The sequence below is a fragment of the Anabrus simplex genome, chromosome 2 (assembly GCF_040414725.1).
Source record: "Anabrus simplex isolate iqAnaSimp1 chromosome 2, ASM4041472v1, whole genome shotgun sequence".
NCBI lineage: Eukaryota > Metazoa > Arthropoda > Insecta > Orthoptera > Tettigoniidae > Anabrus > Anabrus simplex.
This window is the reverse complement of record NC_090266.1, coordinates 1,157,247,102-1,157,265,867: the sequence shown is the minus strand read 5'-3', so window position 1 is coordinate 1,157,265,867 and position 18,766 is coordinate 1,157,247,102. Positions and strand designations below refer to the sequence as shown.

The following is an 18,766-nucleotide window of genomic DNA, read 5'->3' as shown; positions in this document are numbered from 1 at the left end:
CCACCTCTCCTACCCTGCTGACCAGCATTCTGATGGTGAAATTTTTTTTGACCAACGGGACTAGAACCGGCTAACCACAGTGTCAGCCGCCACTCCTTTTTCACAAGTTATTCAATGACTGTACCTTAAAGGCTGAAGGGGAGTTTCTCGACCGGATACGATAAAAAGCTTACCAGTACCTCAAAATATGTTTGTATTCTACACAATGAATTATAATTTTCCCTATTAGATTTTAAGACGGGTGTGTTTTGGGAACTTTCCTAATATAACAAGGAGTAAAACTGTAAAGGTCTGCATTCTCTGTTTACGTCCCATGTAAATTTTGTGCTTCCTTAGTGACGTTTGTATCTACTACCTCACATATGAATGCATACATGTGAGAAGTGCTGCCGAATACAGTGTGTCCACCAAATACAGTATCACATGATATCAAACAAAACGTTATAAAGAAGTGTATCAAAATGTTTGCAACAGATCTCCGTCCCTTTGCAGTTGTTTCGGAAATAAGTTCCTAGATCTATGTCAAATATGAGTTTATATTGGCCCAGACTATGAATGAATAAACATTGCTGATAATCTTACTACAACAATTTATTTATTAAAAGATTGCCTTTCTGATGATGTTCCCCTTGCATAGTGGAGAAATAACAGCACAAAATATCCAAGATTTGCTCTGCTAATGAAGAAAATACTGCCTATTCCAGCCTCAAATATGGCAAGTGAAAGAAATTTCAGTTCAGGTGGTAACTTAGTGACAAAAGGAGCTCGCTTAACCGAGATGTAGTAAATGACTCTCTTATGATTCATTCTGTACTAAAACAGACAACACAATAGTGATGAACATTTGTGATGACGTGAAAAACAGTACAAGTTTAATGTTCTATGTATACTAACGTGACAAGCTGATCTCACAGTGTTTATAATAAGTTTGTAATGACATTACTTCAGTGCATGTTTTGTTAAAAGTATGTACATGGTGTCCAATATTGTATAGCCAGCCACTCTCCTTTCTTTGCTACTTTTAAGTTTGATCTCAGTAATTTTGTTGATTAAGCGCATCAGCCGCCTTACCTCAGACCACATGCTGCTAACCAACCCGTGCAAGGTCGTCCCTATGAGATTTGAATGACCATGAGCAAACGAACTGGGTCGTCAACAACAATCCACCAGGAATAACATTAGTGAGATTATTTATTTGAAAACGTACTGTATGTCTACTTGTTATGGCATTTACAGTGTTGTACTGGGATAGTAAAATATCAGTGTTTTCACTGTGATGAAACTCGCTTACTATTTATTATCAATGGACACCTGGTAATAAGTTTTCAATATTATTTTCAGAAACTTAATGAACAGGGGAAGAAGCATACAGTACCAGTCAAAAGTTTAGGAGCACATAAAGAAATCATGAAATTTCATCTAGAACCTAAAATTGTGCCAATAGATCTCTGTCATTTTCTTTCTGAGCTCTCACATGTAATAAGATATATGTCACCTGATTTCATTGAGTTAGTCGTCCGACTCGTTGGCTGAACGGTCAGCGAACTGGCCTTCGGTTCATAGGGTCCCGGGTTTGATTCCCGGCCGGGTCGGAGATTTTAACCTTCATTGGTTAATTCCAGTGGCTCGGCGACTGGGTGTTTGTGCTGTCCCCAACATCCCTGCAACTCGCACACTACACATAATACTATCCTCCACCACAATAACACACAGTTACCTAAAAATGGCAGATGCCGCTCACCCTCATCGGAGGGTCTGCCTTACAAGGGCTGCACTTGGCTAGAAATAGCCACATGAAATTAAATTGAGTTAGTCCAAATACTGTAGAAGTTATGAATGTTTAACTCTTGGAAGGTCACGCAAAAAAAAAAAAAATAAAAAAAAAAAAATTGGTAATATAATGTACTGTATACTCTAATTGGTTGCAAGTACCATTACCAAGATTTGTTTCTAGACTTAGCAATAGGTGGAGGCCATTTTAGTATAAATATAAAAATTCCAAAAAAAAAATGTGGCACCATTTTTTTGGCGTGTTTTATTTTTTTCGAACCAGGGCTAAAATGGATGATTTTTCTTTGCTTTTGTCTTGTATGGCCCAAGGTCTCGGGGCGAGCTATCAGCGTCAGACTTATCTGCCCAGATAGTTTCATTTGCACTCTGCGGATGGCATCCAAGAACACGTTGCTGATGCCGATAGCTCACACTGAGACATATGACAAGAACGAGGAAAAATTGACCTCTTTAGCGCTGGTTTGAAAAACAAATAAACACACAAAAATTGGTGCCGCATTTTTCCAGAATTTTTATATTTATGCTGGAATGACCTCCAACTAATTCTATATCTATAAAAGAATTTTGGTGGTGATACTTGAAACCAATTGCTGTAGAGTTTATAGTACATAATATTTCCAAAAATGTTGACTTTCTGATGTGAACTTCCGACAGTTAAAAATGTATAACTCATACAATACTTGGCGTACGTCACTGAAATCAGGTGACGTATATCATATTAGATGCGAGAGCTCGGGGGAAAAAAAATACAGCGGTCTAGTAGCACAATTTTAGGTTCTAAATGGAACTTCATGATTTTTTAATGTGGTCTTACACTTTTGACCGGTACTGTAACATTACAACATTGTCCAAAATCAAACATTTAACTTGTTGAAGTACTGTATGTAAATATATTATGTTTTACTGAGTGAATAATGGGAGCTTTACTTTTGTTATTGGAAATTCTGTCATTCCCATCCAAGAAATTTTAAATTGTAGATTGCATGCTTCAACCCCATTATTTAAACATTGTAATATGAAGCTTGAAACATGTTAGTTTCCTTTGAATACAGGAAAATGAATCCATGTCCATTAATATAGAGCGCTGTATAAATCAAAACCAAATATTTTTAAAAGGTCCTTTTTTCGTGTAATTATAGTGTCTTTTTTTTAAACTCTGTATGCAGTACTCCAGTCAACAGTTTGTTGAATGATGCGAGGAGAGCTTTTTTTTCACAATTGAACATCAGCACTCCTGTCCCGTGCTGAGTGTGTTCGCTCTCGTTTGACTGTGACATGTGCTTGGTATGTAGGCTGCCTGCATTACAGACAAGCGATTCCGGCCGCTATGGGCTAGCCTCAACAAGCGCCCAGCTGAGCAACTCTGCTCTATGTATTCACCACTACCATACCACAAGCGCTTGAATTAATTTTCTACATCATTTGAAACTTTTTTTTTTATGGAAAAGACGGGCAAACTCCAAAGAATATACCTGCGGGCATCTATGCTGGCAACCGTAATCTCTTTCATATTAAAAACAAATTTGCTTGATATTGAGTTTGCCCTTACTACCCTGAATGCCTCGTTTGTGCACGTTTCTGTTTTGCTGTTCTTGTGCTAAACTGTTATGATTATGTAGGGGAGAGAGACAACAAACAAACAAACCCATGGCAGTACAGACCTGATAGGCCTTGGGCTACGAAGTGACTGACCCATGGTTAGTGCAACAAATCCCCTCAGCCATTATTCTTTACTTTCTAGACCAGGTTCACTATCTCATCGTAAGATAGCTTCTCAGTTGTTCTCCTGTAGGCTGAGTGGACCTTGAACCTTCTCTCAGATCTACGTAAAAATCTCTGATGACTGGGAATCAAACTCAGCACCTCCAGGTTAGAGTCAGGTTCGCTACCCCTAGACCACAGGACCGACATAGAGGAGGGACGGTTTATTGGTTGCACATATACCTCAAACGTTTGGATCGTACTTGACATAATTGTGTCCATTGTATGTTGGCTGAAATAATTTATCTCTATTATCAAATTTTACATACAAAATTAATTCTTGCTTAGCAGCATCATAATGGATACTGGTTTATAGAATTATAGAGTAGAGTCTGCTTGATTAAATATTCTTGTTGTGATTACTGAAAATTTTCCTAATTAAACTTACTTGGTGAGCTTACATATAATCCAATCGAAACAGCAAAGTCAATTAATCTACCTTGTTTATAGGTATGTTGACCAATTCGTGCTATGAAGAAACCTTGCTGCAAACTACATCTCGTCTTCTGGGAACTGACCTTCATCACAAATTAGCAAAATTGATGGCAGAATCTCAACGAGCATTATCCCCACGAAGTTTTGTGTGTGTTCTATGTCGTAAGGCATTGGATACTATCAAAGATACAGAGAATTGTGTTCTCTTCAAGTAAGTAATTTATTTTTTGTACATGTTTTGAAGGAAAAGAAATGTAAAATATTTAGGTTTTAACTTGTTAATGACTGCAAAATGAAACAGGTCAATATGACAGAAATACTATTTTTGGAATATTTTGATATTTTATTTCTGAGGAATGCATATATATTGTCTTTTTAACATTCCAGTTCTTGACTCGCCTCATTAACTATGGTATTCATGAGACCATGTGTGTTGGTGTAGTTGGTTAGATGCTTGCCATATATGCTCAAGATTATAAGACTGAATTTGAGCACTTTCTGCTGGCATTGTGAAGTGCTTAAATCTAAGAGGTGTGGAAATTCAAGGAAATTGTTTTCAGTATAGCTCAGACATGTCCTAAGAGCGATAATATTTAAAGGGTTTAAGTGCGGTCAGTATCCAGTAATTGGGAGACAGTGGGTTCGAACCCCACTGTCGACAGCCCTGAAGATGGTTTTCCATGGTTTCCCATTTTCACACCAGGCAAATGCCGGGGCTGTACCTTAATTAAGGCCACGGCCGCTTCCTTCCCATTCCTAGGCCTTTCCTATCCCATCGTCGCTATAAGACCTATCTGTGTCAATGCGATGTAAAGCAAAAAAAAAATTAAAGGGTTGTTACACTTTCGGTATTATTTCAGTTCATATGTAGAAAGATAGGAACATGAGAAGGAACTCGCAATAGGTTAAACTGTAGGAATGGTCACTGTGAAAGGAGCAGCAACAGAAATAGGGAACATGTTGAACATGAAAAAACAAACTGGCAAAGACGGACTGCACATCTTCATACACTGTCGTCTTGAAATAGATTTGCTCCCTCCTCATCAATTGTTATCCTACATCTATTTCTCCTCAGCCCCGAAGAGTTTATTTGTGCTTTCCTGCTTCTGGAGGGTGGGTATCAAACGCTCACTGAGGGGCCATCTTGACAGATCTACCGTCTTGATGTGGCAAGTGTGAGGAAAGAAGAAAGCATGATAATGACAGGACAAGGAAGGTGAGAAAATGATAAGGATGAGCGCAAGTTGTAAAGAATTAGGAGCACAGGATAAACACAGGAGGAGGAAGGAATCCCTACAAGCAAATACAGGGTGTAACAATAAGGTGGGTCATATGTTTAGGACACAATCCTGTCACATAGAAGAAGAAAAAATGTTGGATTGTCATGTCTGAAAACGCTTTATTTCCATAATATAACTAATTTTCTACAACTCTGCATAGGACATTAACCCCCCTAGTGTGCACCCACTGGTCTGCCATGGTCACAGCATGTACGGCGTAATCGTGCGCCGTGACACTTGAAAGAGATGTCGCATATATTTGCGGTAATTTATTTTTTTAAAACTCTGCACACATTTCAAGTTTGATTGTAAAAATAGCAGGTACTGGTGAAGTTGTTCGTGACGCAGAAATAGCGAATTTACTTGTTATTAATGGAGGGTAAAGTAATTCAGAATATGGGAGTAATACAGAAGATGAGTTTGCTATAACTCCAGTGAAGACAGCAACGCTGATATTGTAATTGATGATAATACACTGAGTAATGCAAGCACATGGGGTGTCTACTGCACAAAGTCACATTACTGATGTGCGACTGTCCAGGGATAATCAGGCTAGCATATGTTTATAATTTATGTAATATGTTATTGTTATCTTGCATTTTTTGATATTTTTTCACCTGCCCATTTGGAAATTGTAGCGAAATTTATACGATACCCCACTCAGCATTGGAAGTAGGCTAGAAATAAAGTGCACTGTGGATGCAGCCTGGAATTTAACAATGTTGCGCTTGAGGAGTTAACCATAGAAAATACAAGAAACAGAATGTACCAGCATGCCACATTATTATTATTATTATTATTATAATTATTATTATTATTATTATTATTATTATTATTATTATTATTATTATTATTATTATTATTATCGTCGTCGTTATTATTATTATTTCAGAAAGATCTAGAATATACAGTTACAGTTATATTCAGTCACATTACACTCATTTCGACCAAAACTTTGCTCCATCGAGTGCATTCTGTGTACCTTGAAAGAGTTCATTTTCTCTACAGGAGGATGGGTACAATGGACATTGGAGCATGTGTTGTAGAGTGTGGTCTTCCCCTCATTCACATTTGATCTTATTATCATCGATGTAACCCCATCTAGCTAAGGTCACTTTGGATCTGCCCATACCTGATCTCAACCTATTCAAGGATTTCCATGTTGTCCAGATCTCTCTGTGGCGAGAGGGTAGGCATTCAGCTACTGCTATCTGTCCAGGGATGTTGGGAGACCTTGTTTTCCGTAGCTACCGAGCAAGTGGCTGTGCAGCTAGGGGCATGCAGCTGCGAGTGGTGGTGGTGGTGGTGGTGGTGGTGGTGGTGGTGGTGGTGGTGGTGGTTGTTTTGAGAGGAAGTACAACTGGGCAACCATCCTCTATACAGGGTGAACAAGAAATGCCACATGTGGAGGTCAGCATGCGGTTCCTTGTCGAAATTCACGACAAAACTTTATCTTGCAAAACCTAGTCCCACCAATAGGTTTAATAGAAATGTGATTTAAGAAACGAGGCTCTGGCATCACCGTAACGGCGTGCAGCATGGCCAAGCACAGGTCGCATTAACTCGGCGCTCTGCCGGAGCTGTCTCATTAGCTCAGTGAGGCGAAGTAATGCCATAAATGCCAGTTGTGTGGACGCGTCGATGTTCGAGTCGCGTTCGCACCAATTTTTTCAGTTAATGTATCAAATTGTATCCAGTGTACACCTCCACTATGCAATACACTATGTTCTGTCTTACAGTTACCTTTATTTAAACATTAAAAAATAACATGAACTTCTTACAGCCGTAAACGACCACTTTGTTTCGTCCATGGCACAAATAAAGCCAATACGTAGAATATAATAGTGGATACAGTAACATCGTCTCTATCCATTGCGGTACAAGAAAACACAATACAGTAGAGTAGGTAGGCTACACTGGATTGCCCATTATGCTACGCACAATAATTCCATAGTGTATGTGTGACGTCCAGTCTTATATTCACAGAGCCGGTACCTACACTTACGAGCAACATTCACTTCACAGCAGATGTTCAAAGCGACCACCTTACATTTGCAAACACTTCGCCACTCGCTGGAGCGTACTTTACCGAACCCTACGCAACACACCTGCATCCACCATTGCCGATGCAGCGTGCACGCGAGCTATTAGGTCTTGTACATCCACGGATGGAGTACTATGAACATGTTCCTTTGAGTGTCCCCACAAATAAAAATCTAGTGGATTAAGGTCCGGGAAACATGGAGGTCAGAACATTGGACCTCCACGACCAATCCATTTCCCCGGAAACGCTTCATTTAACCAGTTACGCACAGTCATTCCAAAGTGTGGTTTGCACCATCATGCTGAAACCATAGCTGTCGCTGAACACCAAGTGGAACGTTTTCTAAAGCGTCAGGCAAAGTATTGCCCAGAAACGTATGATAGCAGGGCGCATTCAACTTGTCCGGCAATAGGTAAGGGCCTAAAAGCACTCCTCCCACGATTCCAGACCACAGGTTTATGCCAGAGCGTGCCTGAAAGCCACGTTCACTGGTGACATGGGTTGTGGTCAGACCAATAATGGCTGTTGTTATGGTTGAAAATACCTTCCCAAGTGAAGCTACATTCGTCACTCCATATCACATTCTTTATAAAATGTTCGTTATCTTCAACTTGTTGCAAGAGCCATTCACAGAACTGTACTCGTTGAATGCGGTCTTCTGGCTGCTGGTGTTGAGTTAACGTGTAATGATTGGATGCAGTTTTTCATCGTGCAACATGTCAACAACCAGTGTTTGAGATACCTGGAATTCCCTTGCAATATCATGTGTACTTCGCCTAGGTGATTGGTGAACTGCTTCAAGAATGTCGTCTTCTGTTTGTGGAGTACGTCTAGTCCTTGGACGACCTCTGTCCACTACTTGTGGATGAAGATTACCAGTTTCCCGCAGGCGTTGCTCAAGGCGACGGAAAACATTCTTATCGGGATGGCGCCTTTGAGGGTACCGTGCTGCATACTCATGAGCAGCAGCAGAAGCTTGGTTATCGGATGCACCCAACACTAAAAGCATATCCACGTATTTGCCGTTTGTGTACTCTATCAGGAACCCGCCCTACATGCACTTGACAGGACCAGATACGGTTGTGCTCTGCGTGTTGAATGGATCACACTGTCATGTGTTCGACTGTTGTCTTGTGACAACAGGATGTCATGCTTACAAACGCAGTTACACAACGGGAACTAGGGACCTGACATCACACGCACGAAAGAATAAAAACCAACCTGACGTAGATTCGAGCCATAGCTCCATGGTGCGTGTGGGTTTGATAACCCAGCAGTCTACTCGGTGAGCTGCGACGGCGGGTACGGTAGAGCGGGATGATGCACGTTTCTCTATTACATTCTGATGCGCTGCAGGATGTGACAGTGTTGCCAGCTTCTCGTTTTCGACTTGTTTTCCAACAGCACCAGATCCGATTTGGCTATGTAAACTTTTGTCTTGCGGTGGGATGAGGAATCATATGCCGACCTCCATGTGCAGCATTTTTTGTTCACCCTGTATAACACTAATCAGAGAAAAAAAAGGAAGGATCTGACACTGTGAAAAATGAAGGTATCGGCCAAAGGAAGACAAGGACCACAAAGAGCATGAAAATGAAGGACTCCCTAGGCATCTATACCAAATACCATTGGGGTCGGAAAAGAATAAGACTTGACGAAGGGAGGTCGGATAGGATAGATGAAATGAGAAGCCTGGCACATGTAAGTGTCAGAACTCAGCTGAGGGCCCTGTGGTTGCCAACCCACGCTCCCATGTTGAGAGTTCCCTAAAGCTGTGAGTTTGCATTCGGGAGATAGTGGGTTTGAAACCCATGGTTGGCAGCCCTGAAGGTGGTTTTCCGTGGTTTCCCTTTTTCAGACCAGGCAAATGCTGGGCCTGTTCCTTAATTTAAGCCACGGCTGCTTCTTTCCCACTCCTAGCCCTTTCCTATTCCGTCATCGGTGTGACGTAAAGCAAATTGTAAATTAAAAAATTGCATAGCTATATTCCTGCTTTTTCGGTTGATCCGATTAGTTCTTGTGATGTTCGTAAAAAAACTATTCCTGGACTTCAGTCTCTGAGTTGGGGCCATGACTATGTAATAGATTAGTACTTTCTTGTTCTTGTTCCTCTCCTTGTTCGCAGCCACTTCTCTTCGAATATGTGGTGGTGTAATCCCTGCAAGCTGATAGAGCTTGTCGACCAGAGTAGACTTTAAACAGCATGCCACCAACCGATAGGTCTCATTGAAGGCCACATCCACCTGCAATGGAGTAATGAAGTGCCATTGCTGACGTGCGGAGAGTTTATGGTTGTAGCCCGCATCGATCAAGGTAGTAAGCGCAACAGGTTATTCCGGGTGGAGTGGAGACCTTCTATTTACAGTTCATGTGGTGTTTCTTGAAAGTGAGAGCCCTGTCAAGCGTTACTCAAAGATATTTTGGAGTTTCACAGAACTGTAGCTCGATACCTAACCACACGACTTTCAGCTTTTGATGTGTTTGTTTGTTTTTCAAATGAAAGCTACAAACTTGTGTCTTTGCAAGATTAGGTCTGTCCTGATTTGTATCGTAATAGCTGAATAAGTTTTTGAGGGCGTAGTGAGATTGATTTCGATTGTTTCAAAGTTGGTGCTGTGTATAGCCAGGGCAACATCATCAGCATACAAGAAACTTCTGGTATATTTGGGAGATAGTGGGTTCGAATCCCACCGTTGGCAGCCCTGAAGATGGTTTTCCATGGTTTCCCATTTTCACACCTATACTTTAATTAAGGCCACGGCACTACCTTCCCAATCCTAGCTAGATTGCTCTCCCTGTATAGGTATGGGGTGTTCTTGGGCTGTCCATCCTTGTTACGTACCCAAACCATTTGGATCTTGATAGTCTTATCCACTCCCCCATTTTGACAACCTATTCCTCGCACAGTTGGGTCTTGTTTTCCAGGTGTGTGTTAGTGCGATGTTAAACCTATAGAAACAGAATTAATAATAAGCATCTTGGAAATGGCTATAATGTACCAAGGCAATAAATTATTATCATCTGTATTGCACAAAATAGACATTTATTTCTGAATATTATTTATTTATAAATTTATGTATTCTTTTGTGAAATATTTTCAATTTTTATTTTCAATACAGACAGGAATTTTCATCAAGATATTATGTTATGAAATGATTGCTCTTTCTTCCAGATGTGGTCATTTTTACCATTCCAGTTGTTTGAAATCAGTGTCACACTGCTATCGTTGTACTGGTTCTCCTGATGCTGCTAGGATAAGCAGGTTACCCATCAAGGCTGTTCATCAGTACAATTCTAATGCAGTAAGTATATTATTTCACTCATATGTTATTCATTCTTCTTTGGTAATGTATTGTGCTGTGTATTACAGCCAATCTACATTGCCAACATTTATGTTTAAACTCAGCATTTTATACCTATAAGAAGAGTAAATCAGCTGCTTGTTGAAATTTGAACAATTGATCAGCAGAGCCTGTTTCTGGCACTACTAGTGCTGGAAAGGGACAAACGAATGGCAAATTAAATCCCAGGGAATAACAAGATAAGTCAAAAAATTAAATTTCTCCAGGGAAGCATATTTTTTTTGTTTTTAAACAATACAGAATCACCGATTCACCAAATGTTGTAAAACCATTCTGCATTATATGAAACACCTTTTTAAGTAATGGTTTTGGTTGGATTTTGTTTAATTAAAAAATGAATGAAGTATCTGCTTTGGATGCTGTATGAAACTGACTTGTCCTATATTATTTTATGTGGACCAGTAAAAACCAAAGCGTGTAAATCACATATATGCATTGTTAGCTAGTATGATTGAACAGCTCTCTTTAACAAAGGCAACTGTGTAAATTCACTGCCAGTAATTCATTTACCAGATAATAATGTTCACGTCCACAATAACAATAGAAAATATACTACACACAGGACAAACTGGCCTATCTGGTTGAAGCGACTTTTATTAACAATAATCAGAATATTAACATGATAACTCAAATTATCTGGTTCTTACTGGGGTCCAACATTGCCGTTCTTGAAAAAGCGCATGCCAAGAGCATAGAATTGTCCAGCATTGGTCATCAGCTTAGATGGATTTGCCATGTCCGTCGGATGAGTGATACCAGATTTCCATGCCAAATCCTGTATGGTGAATTTTGTTCTGGCACCAAAACTCATGAAGCCCCCATGAGGTGCTACAAGGACCAGCTTAAGCACGCTATGAAGATGGCAGGTCTCAATCTACAATCCTGGGACATGCCTGCTCAAAACCGTACAATTTGGCACTGGATCATCTCTGCTGCTGTCAATTTGTTTCAAGGAGAATGACACAGATGTGAAGGGGCCAGGAGGGTAGCACGAAAACTCCGTGCAGCACAACCATGCCCTTCTCCAGCACTTCTGTGTAATCTGTGTGGACGCTTATTCCATGCTAGAATTGGTCTGTTCAACCATTGAAAGTACATCCACAGACAGAAGTGAATTTATTGGAAGAAATTAATTACTCGGAAAGGAGTTAAAGCCGCCAACGATGACTGGGGACTGTTTTGTATTCTTGAAGAATCTGGAAGTAAAACTTGGCTGTTTCTTCAATATTATGATGAAATGACATATCTTGTTAGTATCAAAGGATAGAGAGCATTGACCTTAGTAGGTTGCTGCAAAAATTTAAAAAGCTGAAAAGATTGACTTACCTGGTTTTTCCCTGGAATGAGTGATACAGAAAGATAGGATTGTGGACAGGAACAAGCAACAGTATAAACACACTGACATGTCAGCATTGGAAGGAGGAACCACAGAGATAGAAATCAAGAATGAAAATGGAAAGGGAAAAGGACAATCTTCAAATGGATAGGCTTTCTCTCCATCAGTCCCAGTTCTTCTACATCCTTTTCTTCTTGGCCCTCGGCGAGCTCGTTTCTGCTTCCCAGCTTCATCAGGAGTGCATGTGTCAACACTCATTGAGGGGCCATTTTGACAGATCTTCATTCTTGATGTGGGAAGTGTAGGATAAAAAGAATGCTGGATAAATACAGGAAAATGGAAAACAAAAAGATACATACAGATGGTAAAAGACTAGGAACACAGGATAAATACAAAAGGAGAAAATTAACCCAACGAGACAATATAAGTACCGTAGTGGAAAGGAACAAAGAAGTGCCATTTCAGTTCATATATAGAAAGATTGGAACCTGAACAGAAAAACACAACAGGATAAATGCAATGACAGGTCAGCGGTTGAAGAAGAAGAAGAAGAAGAAGAAGAAGAAGAAGCACAAAAATGAGATACGGACAAACTTGAAAGCATAAAGGGACAAGGACATTAAGCTGTTGCTGTGTCATGGTGTTTGAAGAAATTCTGTTGAGGGGAGAAAATCATTTTTCTGGGTCATAGGTGATATGATTAATATTCTCAACAATATGGTAATTTGAGAGAACAAGTCTTTTAAATTGTTGGTCAGGTTGAGTTGAGATAATGGTAAAGCTCCTTCATTGTTTCTGTGACGTCTTAATAATAATAATTAAAAAAAATAATAAAAAAAAATTGAGAGGGCAGGGGAACAACAGTAATAATTAGAATACCAGTACTCCTCAAATTTAGAACAACTCTCCTAGAATTTTAGTGTGCGATGATGCAACTACTTCCTCATAAGCTGAAACCAAGGTAGCACTTCAGCGATTTCCATTAGTTTCTTTTATAATGAAGAGAATACGATTTTGTTCTGTAAGATATAATTACTAGTATACTGTAACACATGCTGTTAGAAGTAGCCCCCACTGCTTCTGGCACCAGAAGTAGTATTGTGATTTAACTATGAGTTCGACAGAAGTGTTGCTTTTACCCTTGTGGAGGTAAATATTAAAGACATAAGAAAGAAAGAAATAAATAAAAGAAATGACTTGTCCAAGTAGTTACGCAGTTTCAACTCTACTTAGAGTATCCTACAACTAGCTTTAAAAAGTCTGGCTTTGTCCCTGAATTGTATGTTGCTTACCACACATCTTCACAAGTCAGTAGACTCAATGATTATGAGAGTCGATATACCAATATACCGAGCCGTCGCTTGTTGCCTGCAACACGTCTATATTACTTTCATTCGGAATATTTGGGAAAGAATAAAGAAAACATACTTTTCATTCACTTCTCTTGTTTATTCATTATGTATTTATATGCACATGAAATACGAACATAGTAGGGGGGGAATGAGTTTTCATCAATTTAAAAAATGTATCATATTGAATCTGAAACGTATATTAAACATTACATTCTGCTAGAAGAATTAGTATATTACTGGCTGTAGAAAAACAGTAGCAGGCAATACAGAATAACAGAAGTACTATTTAAGATCACAAGAAATTGGTTAATAATAGCCAACAGAAAAGTGTACTACATCTGAAGAACAAAAGCCTTCAGCAACAAAAGTGAGATGAACAGAAACATTTCTCTATACTCCTGTCAGCACTCTCTGGGGTTGCACGCAGATAGGCTTAGCACAAACTAGACAGTAAATGGTATCTCAATTATACTGACAAAATGATCAGGGATGCTCTTTGTGTTATGTAAAGAACGGTGGTGCAATCACATTGGGGGAGAAATTTTTTCTTTTTGAGAAAGTGAAGTTACTTCCGGGTACACAATTCAAATTGTCGAACTCGCCATATATCCACTGCCACACCGCGAACCGCTGCCCGCTGCTGTGCTTCAGAGAAGGGAAGGGAGGGGAAGTAGGGTGTATCATAGACAGATACAGAGATAATGCTCATTGCAGATGCATTTCTTGTTCGTTTAGCACAGTCACTTCCCAGCCCCAGTAATCAATAGACAGTTTCTTTAGTCCATATTAGCTACTAAATTTGCAGTATAAATTGGTGAGAATGGCCCCATTTTGGTACACAGAACGAAGAAATGGCTGAGATGTACCTAGCCTATGACGCAGCAAATAGCAACAGGAGAGAAGCGTTTTGGCATCTGGCACTCTAATAGCCGCCAAACTCATCATTCAACCTTTGTGGCCATTGGCAGGCGACTGCGTGAAGGAGGGCAGAAGATATCCCTCATGTGATAGTAAATATAAGTCCAAAGCCTGTTTCCAGTCATTCAACTGGGTCAGGAATGGAATGAATGAAGCCGCTATCTAGCGACGAGGAAAGGAAATGTGCCAGCTGCTGAAGCCTGTCACACTCTTCTGGGGTAATGATTAATGACTGACAGATGAAATGAAATGATATTGGAGAGTGTTGCTGGAATGAAAGATGACAGGGAAAACCGGAGTCCCCAAAGAAAAACCTGTCCCACCTCCGCTTTGTCCAGCACAAATCTCCCATGGATGACCGGGATTTGAACCTTGGAACCCAGAGGAGAGAGGATGGTGCGCTGCCACCTGAGCCTCAGAGGCTCTTCATGTGACAGTACTGCGCACATTTCAGCATTGGGTTAGTGTCAGTATGTGGGCCGGCATTGTTGGTGACTATTTGCTTGGGCCGTATGTCCTTCCTTCTCGCCTGAACGGTGAGGAATGCTATAATGTCTTGATAAAATCACTGCCTGGATGACTGCAAGATGTTCTTCTGGGTATTCAGGAGCAAATGTGGCTGTGTTGTAATGGCGCTTCACCACATTTCACTCGCCATGTCGTGCAGCACTTAAATTATCGTTATCCAGGGAGATGGGTTGGCCAAGGTGGGTCAGTTAAATGGCCTCCCTGCTCGGCCGATTTAGTATTGAATGATGATAATGTTATTGGCGTTATGTCCCACTAACTACTTGTATAGTTTCTGGAGATCCTAAGGTGCCAGAATTTAGTCCCACAGGAGTTCTTTTACGTGCCAGTAAATCTACTGACACGAGGCTGGCGAATTTGAGTACCATCAAATACCACCAAACTGAGCCAGGATCAAATCTACCAATTTGGGGTCAGAAGTCCAGCGTCTCAACTGTTTGCGCCACACAGGGGAATATTGAAGATTTGCTGTAACCAAACCATTGGGCGTATTGTTTCTTTCGTTCAATATTTAATTCCTGTCCGGCTCCATGGCTAAGTGGTTAGCGTGCTGGCCTTTGGTCACAGGGGTCCCGGTTTCGATTCCTGGCAGGGTCATGAATTTTAACCATCAATGGTAGGGGCCTGGGTGTATGGGTCATCTTCATCATCATTTCGCGCAGGTCACCTGCGGGAGTCAAATCAAAAGACCTGCACCTGGTGAGCCGAACTTACCCTCGAACACTCCTAGCACTAAAAGTCATACGCCATTTCATTTTTTCAGTTTCCTTTTACATTATTGTGAGTAAAGGAGTGCACAGTCGTGTGGCGGCAGCAATGCATTTTCGCATGTGTTAAATAATAAAGAACGTTACTGAGACCAACTGAGGAGAGGAGAAAGGATCTGGTACATTCCTTGACTGACAAGTGTCTCTTAATTGCTGTGTGTTCTTGTTCTGTGTGTGCAGTTACGACTGATTAATAAACAAACTGTGAATACTGCCTATAAGAGACAAGGACAATATTTTGCGCAAGTTGAACGAACAAACTTGTGCATTGACGCGGAGCATTATCTTTGTCTCCATCTGTCATACACCCTACTTCCCCTCCCTTCCTTGAAGCACAGCATTGGCAGCAATTTGCGCTATAAGTTCAGAGTCTTTCAGTCCGTCAGATCTAATGCAGGATTAATAAAATTAGAAAATACCATGTGCCAGAACTTGGTAAGTCCAAGAAGATAGGGTATGGTTTAAATACTGTATGAGATTTCTTTGCTCCTACATTTTATTTTACATGATGTTTCCTCTCATTTTCCCATTTCTGTTAACTTTCTTCGTAGCATAAACGGTACATCATTTTCCATTTTCTTAACTGATCAAGGATAACAGGAATTTTGCTTGTATTTTCTTTGTATGTTTACTCCAGCCAAGTTTTTAAAGTGGAAATTTGCTGCTTTCCATCTCTCTCTCATTGCACTGGAAATCATACCAAAAGTCATCAGACATTAATTTTTAGGCCAGAAATAAAATGAGTATTGAGTCAGAATGATTGTTTCTAGACTGTAGTGCCATCTGTTTGTTTGATCCATGTCAGTACGGAGGAAATTTACCTGTACGACATTGTTTCTAGTTTCACAGATTACTGTATTTTCAAATGGCCTTTTATCCCAATAGAGTTTTAGTATGCTCAGACTTAAAATATTCATAAAATGTTCCTTGGACTAGAACAATGATTTGCTTTTCAAACTGTATTTAATCCAACTTCGCAAAATGAAACAAAAGTGAGTAATTTTTTGACCTCTGGTATGGTTTCCTGTGTAAAAACACGTGTGTCTTACAATATAAATATTTTATCTGTTTCAGTCTCAGGGTGATTCTCGTGGGCTGACATCAACTCAGGGACTGTTACACAGCCAAGAGTTTGCTCTGAAGCTGGTGCCACCTCCAGCACCGGATTTAGAAAATGTGTTCTAGCACTTGCCAAGATATGTTAATGCATTTACCAAGCAAGAAAAGACAATTGAACAAATAGAAATAAGACTGCTGAACTTTTCTGCAAGATATGGTGCATTCCTGTTTAAATCAATTTAATGGATTAAATAAAGAAATATTAAATGTTTTGTTTTCATTTATGAGTTTCATTATTTTCACGTTTGTACCTTCCTTACAGTAGTGCATTTCTTCTATGAAGGTTAAGTTACAGTACTGGGTGTTGAGCATTTTGGTATGTTATTATTTTGAATGTCCGGCTCTATAGCTAAATGGTTAGCATGCTGGCCTTTGGTCACAGGAGTCCCGGGTTCGATTCCCGACAGGGTCGGGAATTTTAACCATCACTGGTTAATTTCCCTGGCCTGGAGGCTGTGTTTATGTGTTGTCTTCAGCATAATTTCATCCTCATCACGATGCGCAGGTCGCCTAAGGGAGTCAAATCAAAAGGCCTGCACCTGGCGAGCCGAACCCGTCCTGGAATCTCCCGGCACTAAAAGCCATATGCTATTTCATTTCATTATTTTGAATTTATGGATTCATTCAACCAAAAACATTGTCATGGTATCATCTTCTGTATCCTTGTCCAGGGAGCTCCTGGGTCAGGCAGTAGATCACTGACCTCCATTTCACCCTCCAATTTACTTTGGTGTTTCATATGGGCAACTATTATGGTGGACTCACCACAGCCTAAGGCATTTTGTAGATAACTGCCAGGTTTCAATGAGGCTGCCCCTAATCTGGAGAACAGATGCCTTTTGCAGCAGCCGCTAACCTGGAGAACAGACACTGCATGCTGGATTCTAGGGGCTGGGGGACTGCTAAAATTAATAGAATAATTATTTATAGCTGAGTTTCCTGTTGTATTCATTATTAGGCCTATACCAGTGTCTATCTATGCTCGTAAACACGTATAATTGCCACTATGGGCAGCTAAAATTTGTACTGTAAGCATTGATTACTAATAATGTTATTGGCTTTGCGTCCCACTAACTATTTTAAATGTTTTTGGAGGCACAGAGGTGCCTGAATATAGACCCGCGGGAGTTCTTTCACGAGCCAGTAAGTCTGCCGACATGAGGCTGACGTATTTGAGCACCTTCAAATACCACTGGACTGAGCCAGCATTGAACCTGCCAAGTTGGGGTCAGAAGGCTAGTGCCTCAACTGTCTAAGCCACTCAGCCTGGCAGCATTGATTACTTGTATCGTGGTGTGGGTTACTGTAGTCACGTCCTAATTTGTGAACCATGGACAACGGCTGGGAGACCAGCACCCACCTAAAGGAGTTCCTTTGCCCTAAGCTGTCAGCTCCTTTAGAGAGTCTGGATTTTTGCCACTGCCCAACACTCAGTATTAAGTTGTTGTATGTATGAATGGTAAATTTTGTTGGGAATGTGCATTCTTGGAAAATTTTACTTGCTATATGTCTTTTCATCAGACATAAAGGTGTGAATACTTCTCTTTAACTCATCAGCTCATCACAGAGTGCATCTTCATTATAGACTGTTATGTCTGTAATCCTCTGTGTATTAACTAAACACCCCCACAGTCCTTGATTTGCAGCTAGCTCTGTGGCTCATTTAGTACTACACCTTTTGTCATTAAAAACAGAGTCTTTCATCACCTTGGTCTCCCTCTCCTTCTCTTACCCTCCATGGTAGAATCTATTGTTTGTCGAGATAACCCATCCTCGTCAATTCCAATGTGCTTATTGTCATTTACGTTGTGCTTAAGAGTTGTACATCAAGACCCACAACCCTGTTTATGTAAGAACTGCTAAAATTAGTGGAATAATTATTTATTGCCGAGTTTCCTGTTGTATTCATTATTATACCATTATTTATCTAGGCTCATAAAGATGTATAATTACTGCTATCAGCAGCTAAAATTTGTACAGTAAACATTGATTACATGGTTCGTGGTGTGGGTTACTATAGTCGTATCCTAGTTCATGAACCATGGACAGTGGCTAAGTGGCCTAGTAAGTGGT

At 40.3% G+C, this 18,766-nt stretch overlaps 1 protein-coding gene across 2 annotated transcripts in view; it reads left to right on the top strand.

Annotated features, from left to right (window-relative positions):
* Vps8 (vacuolar protein sorting 8) overlaps positions 1–16,913 on the top strand; it is a 221,275-nt gene extending 204,362 nt beyond the window's left edge. For both annotated transcript variants that reach the window (XM_068225913.1, XM_068225914.1), the window contains exons 20-22: positions 4,003–4,198; positions 10,484–10,613; positions 16,649–16,913. In XM_068225913.1, coding sequence (XP_068082014.1) covers positions 4,003–4,198; positions 10,484–10,613; positions 16,649–16,759 — 437 coding nt within the window. In that variant the 3' untranslated portion in view covers positions 16,760–16,913. The remainder of the gene's footprint in view (positions 1–4,002; positions 4,199–10,483; positions 10,614–16,648) is intronic.
* Positions 16,914–18,766: the final 1,853 nt, after the last annotated feature.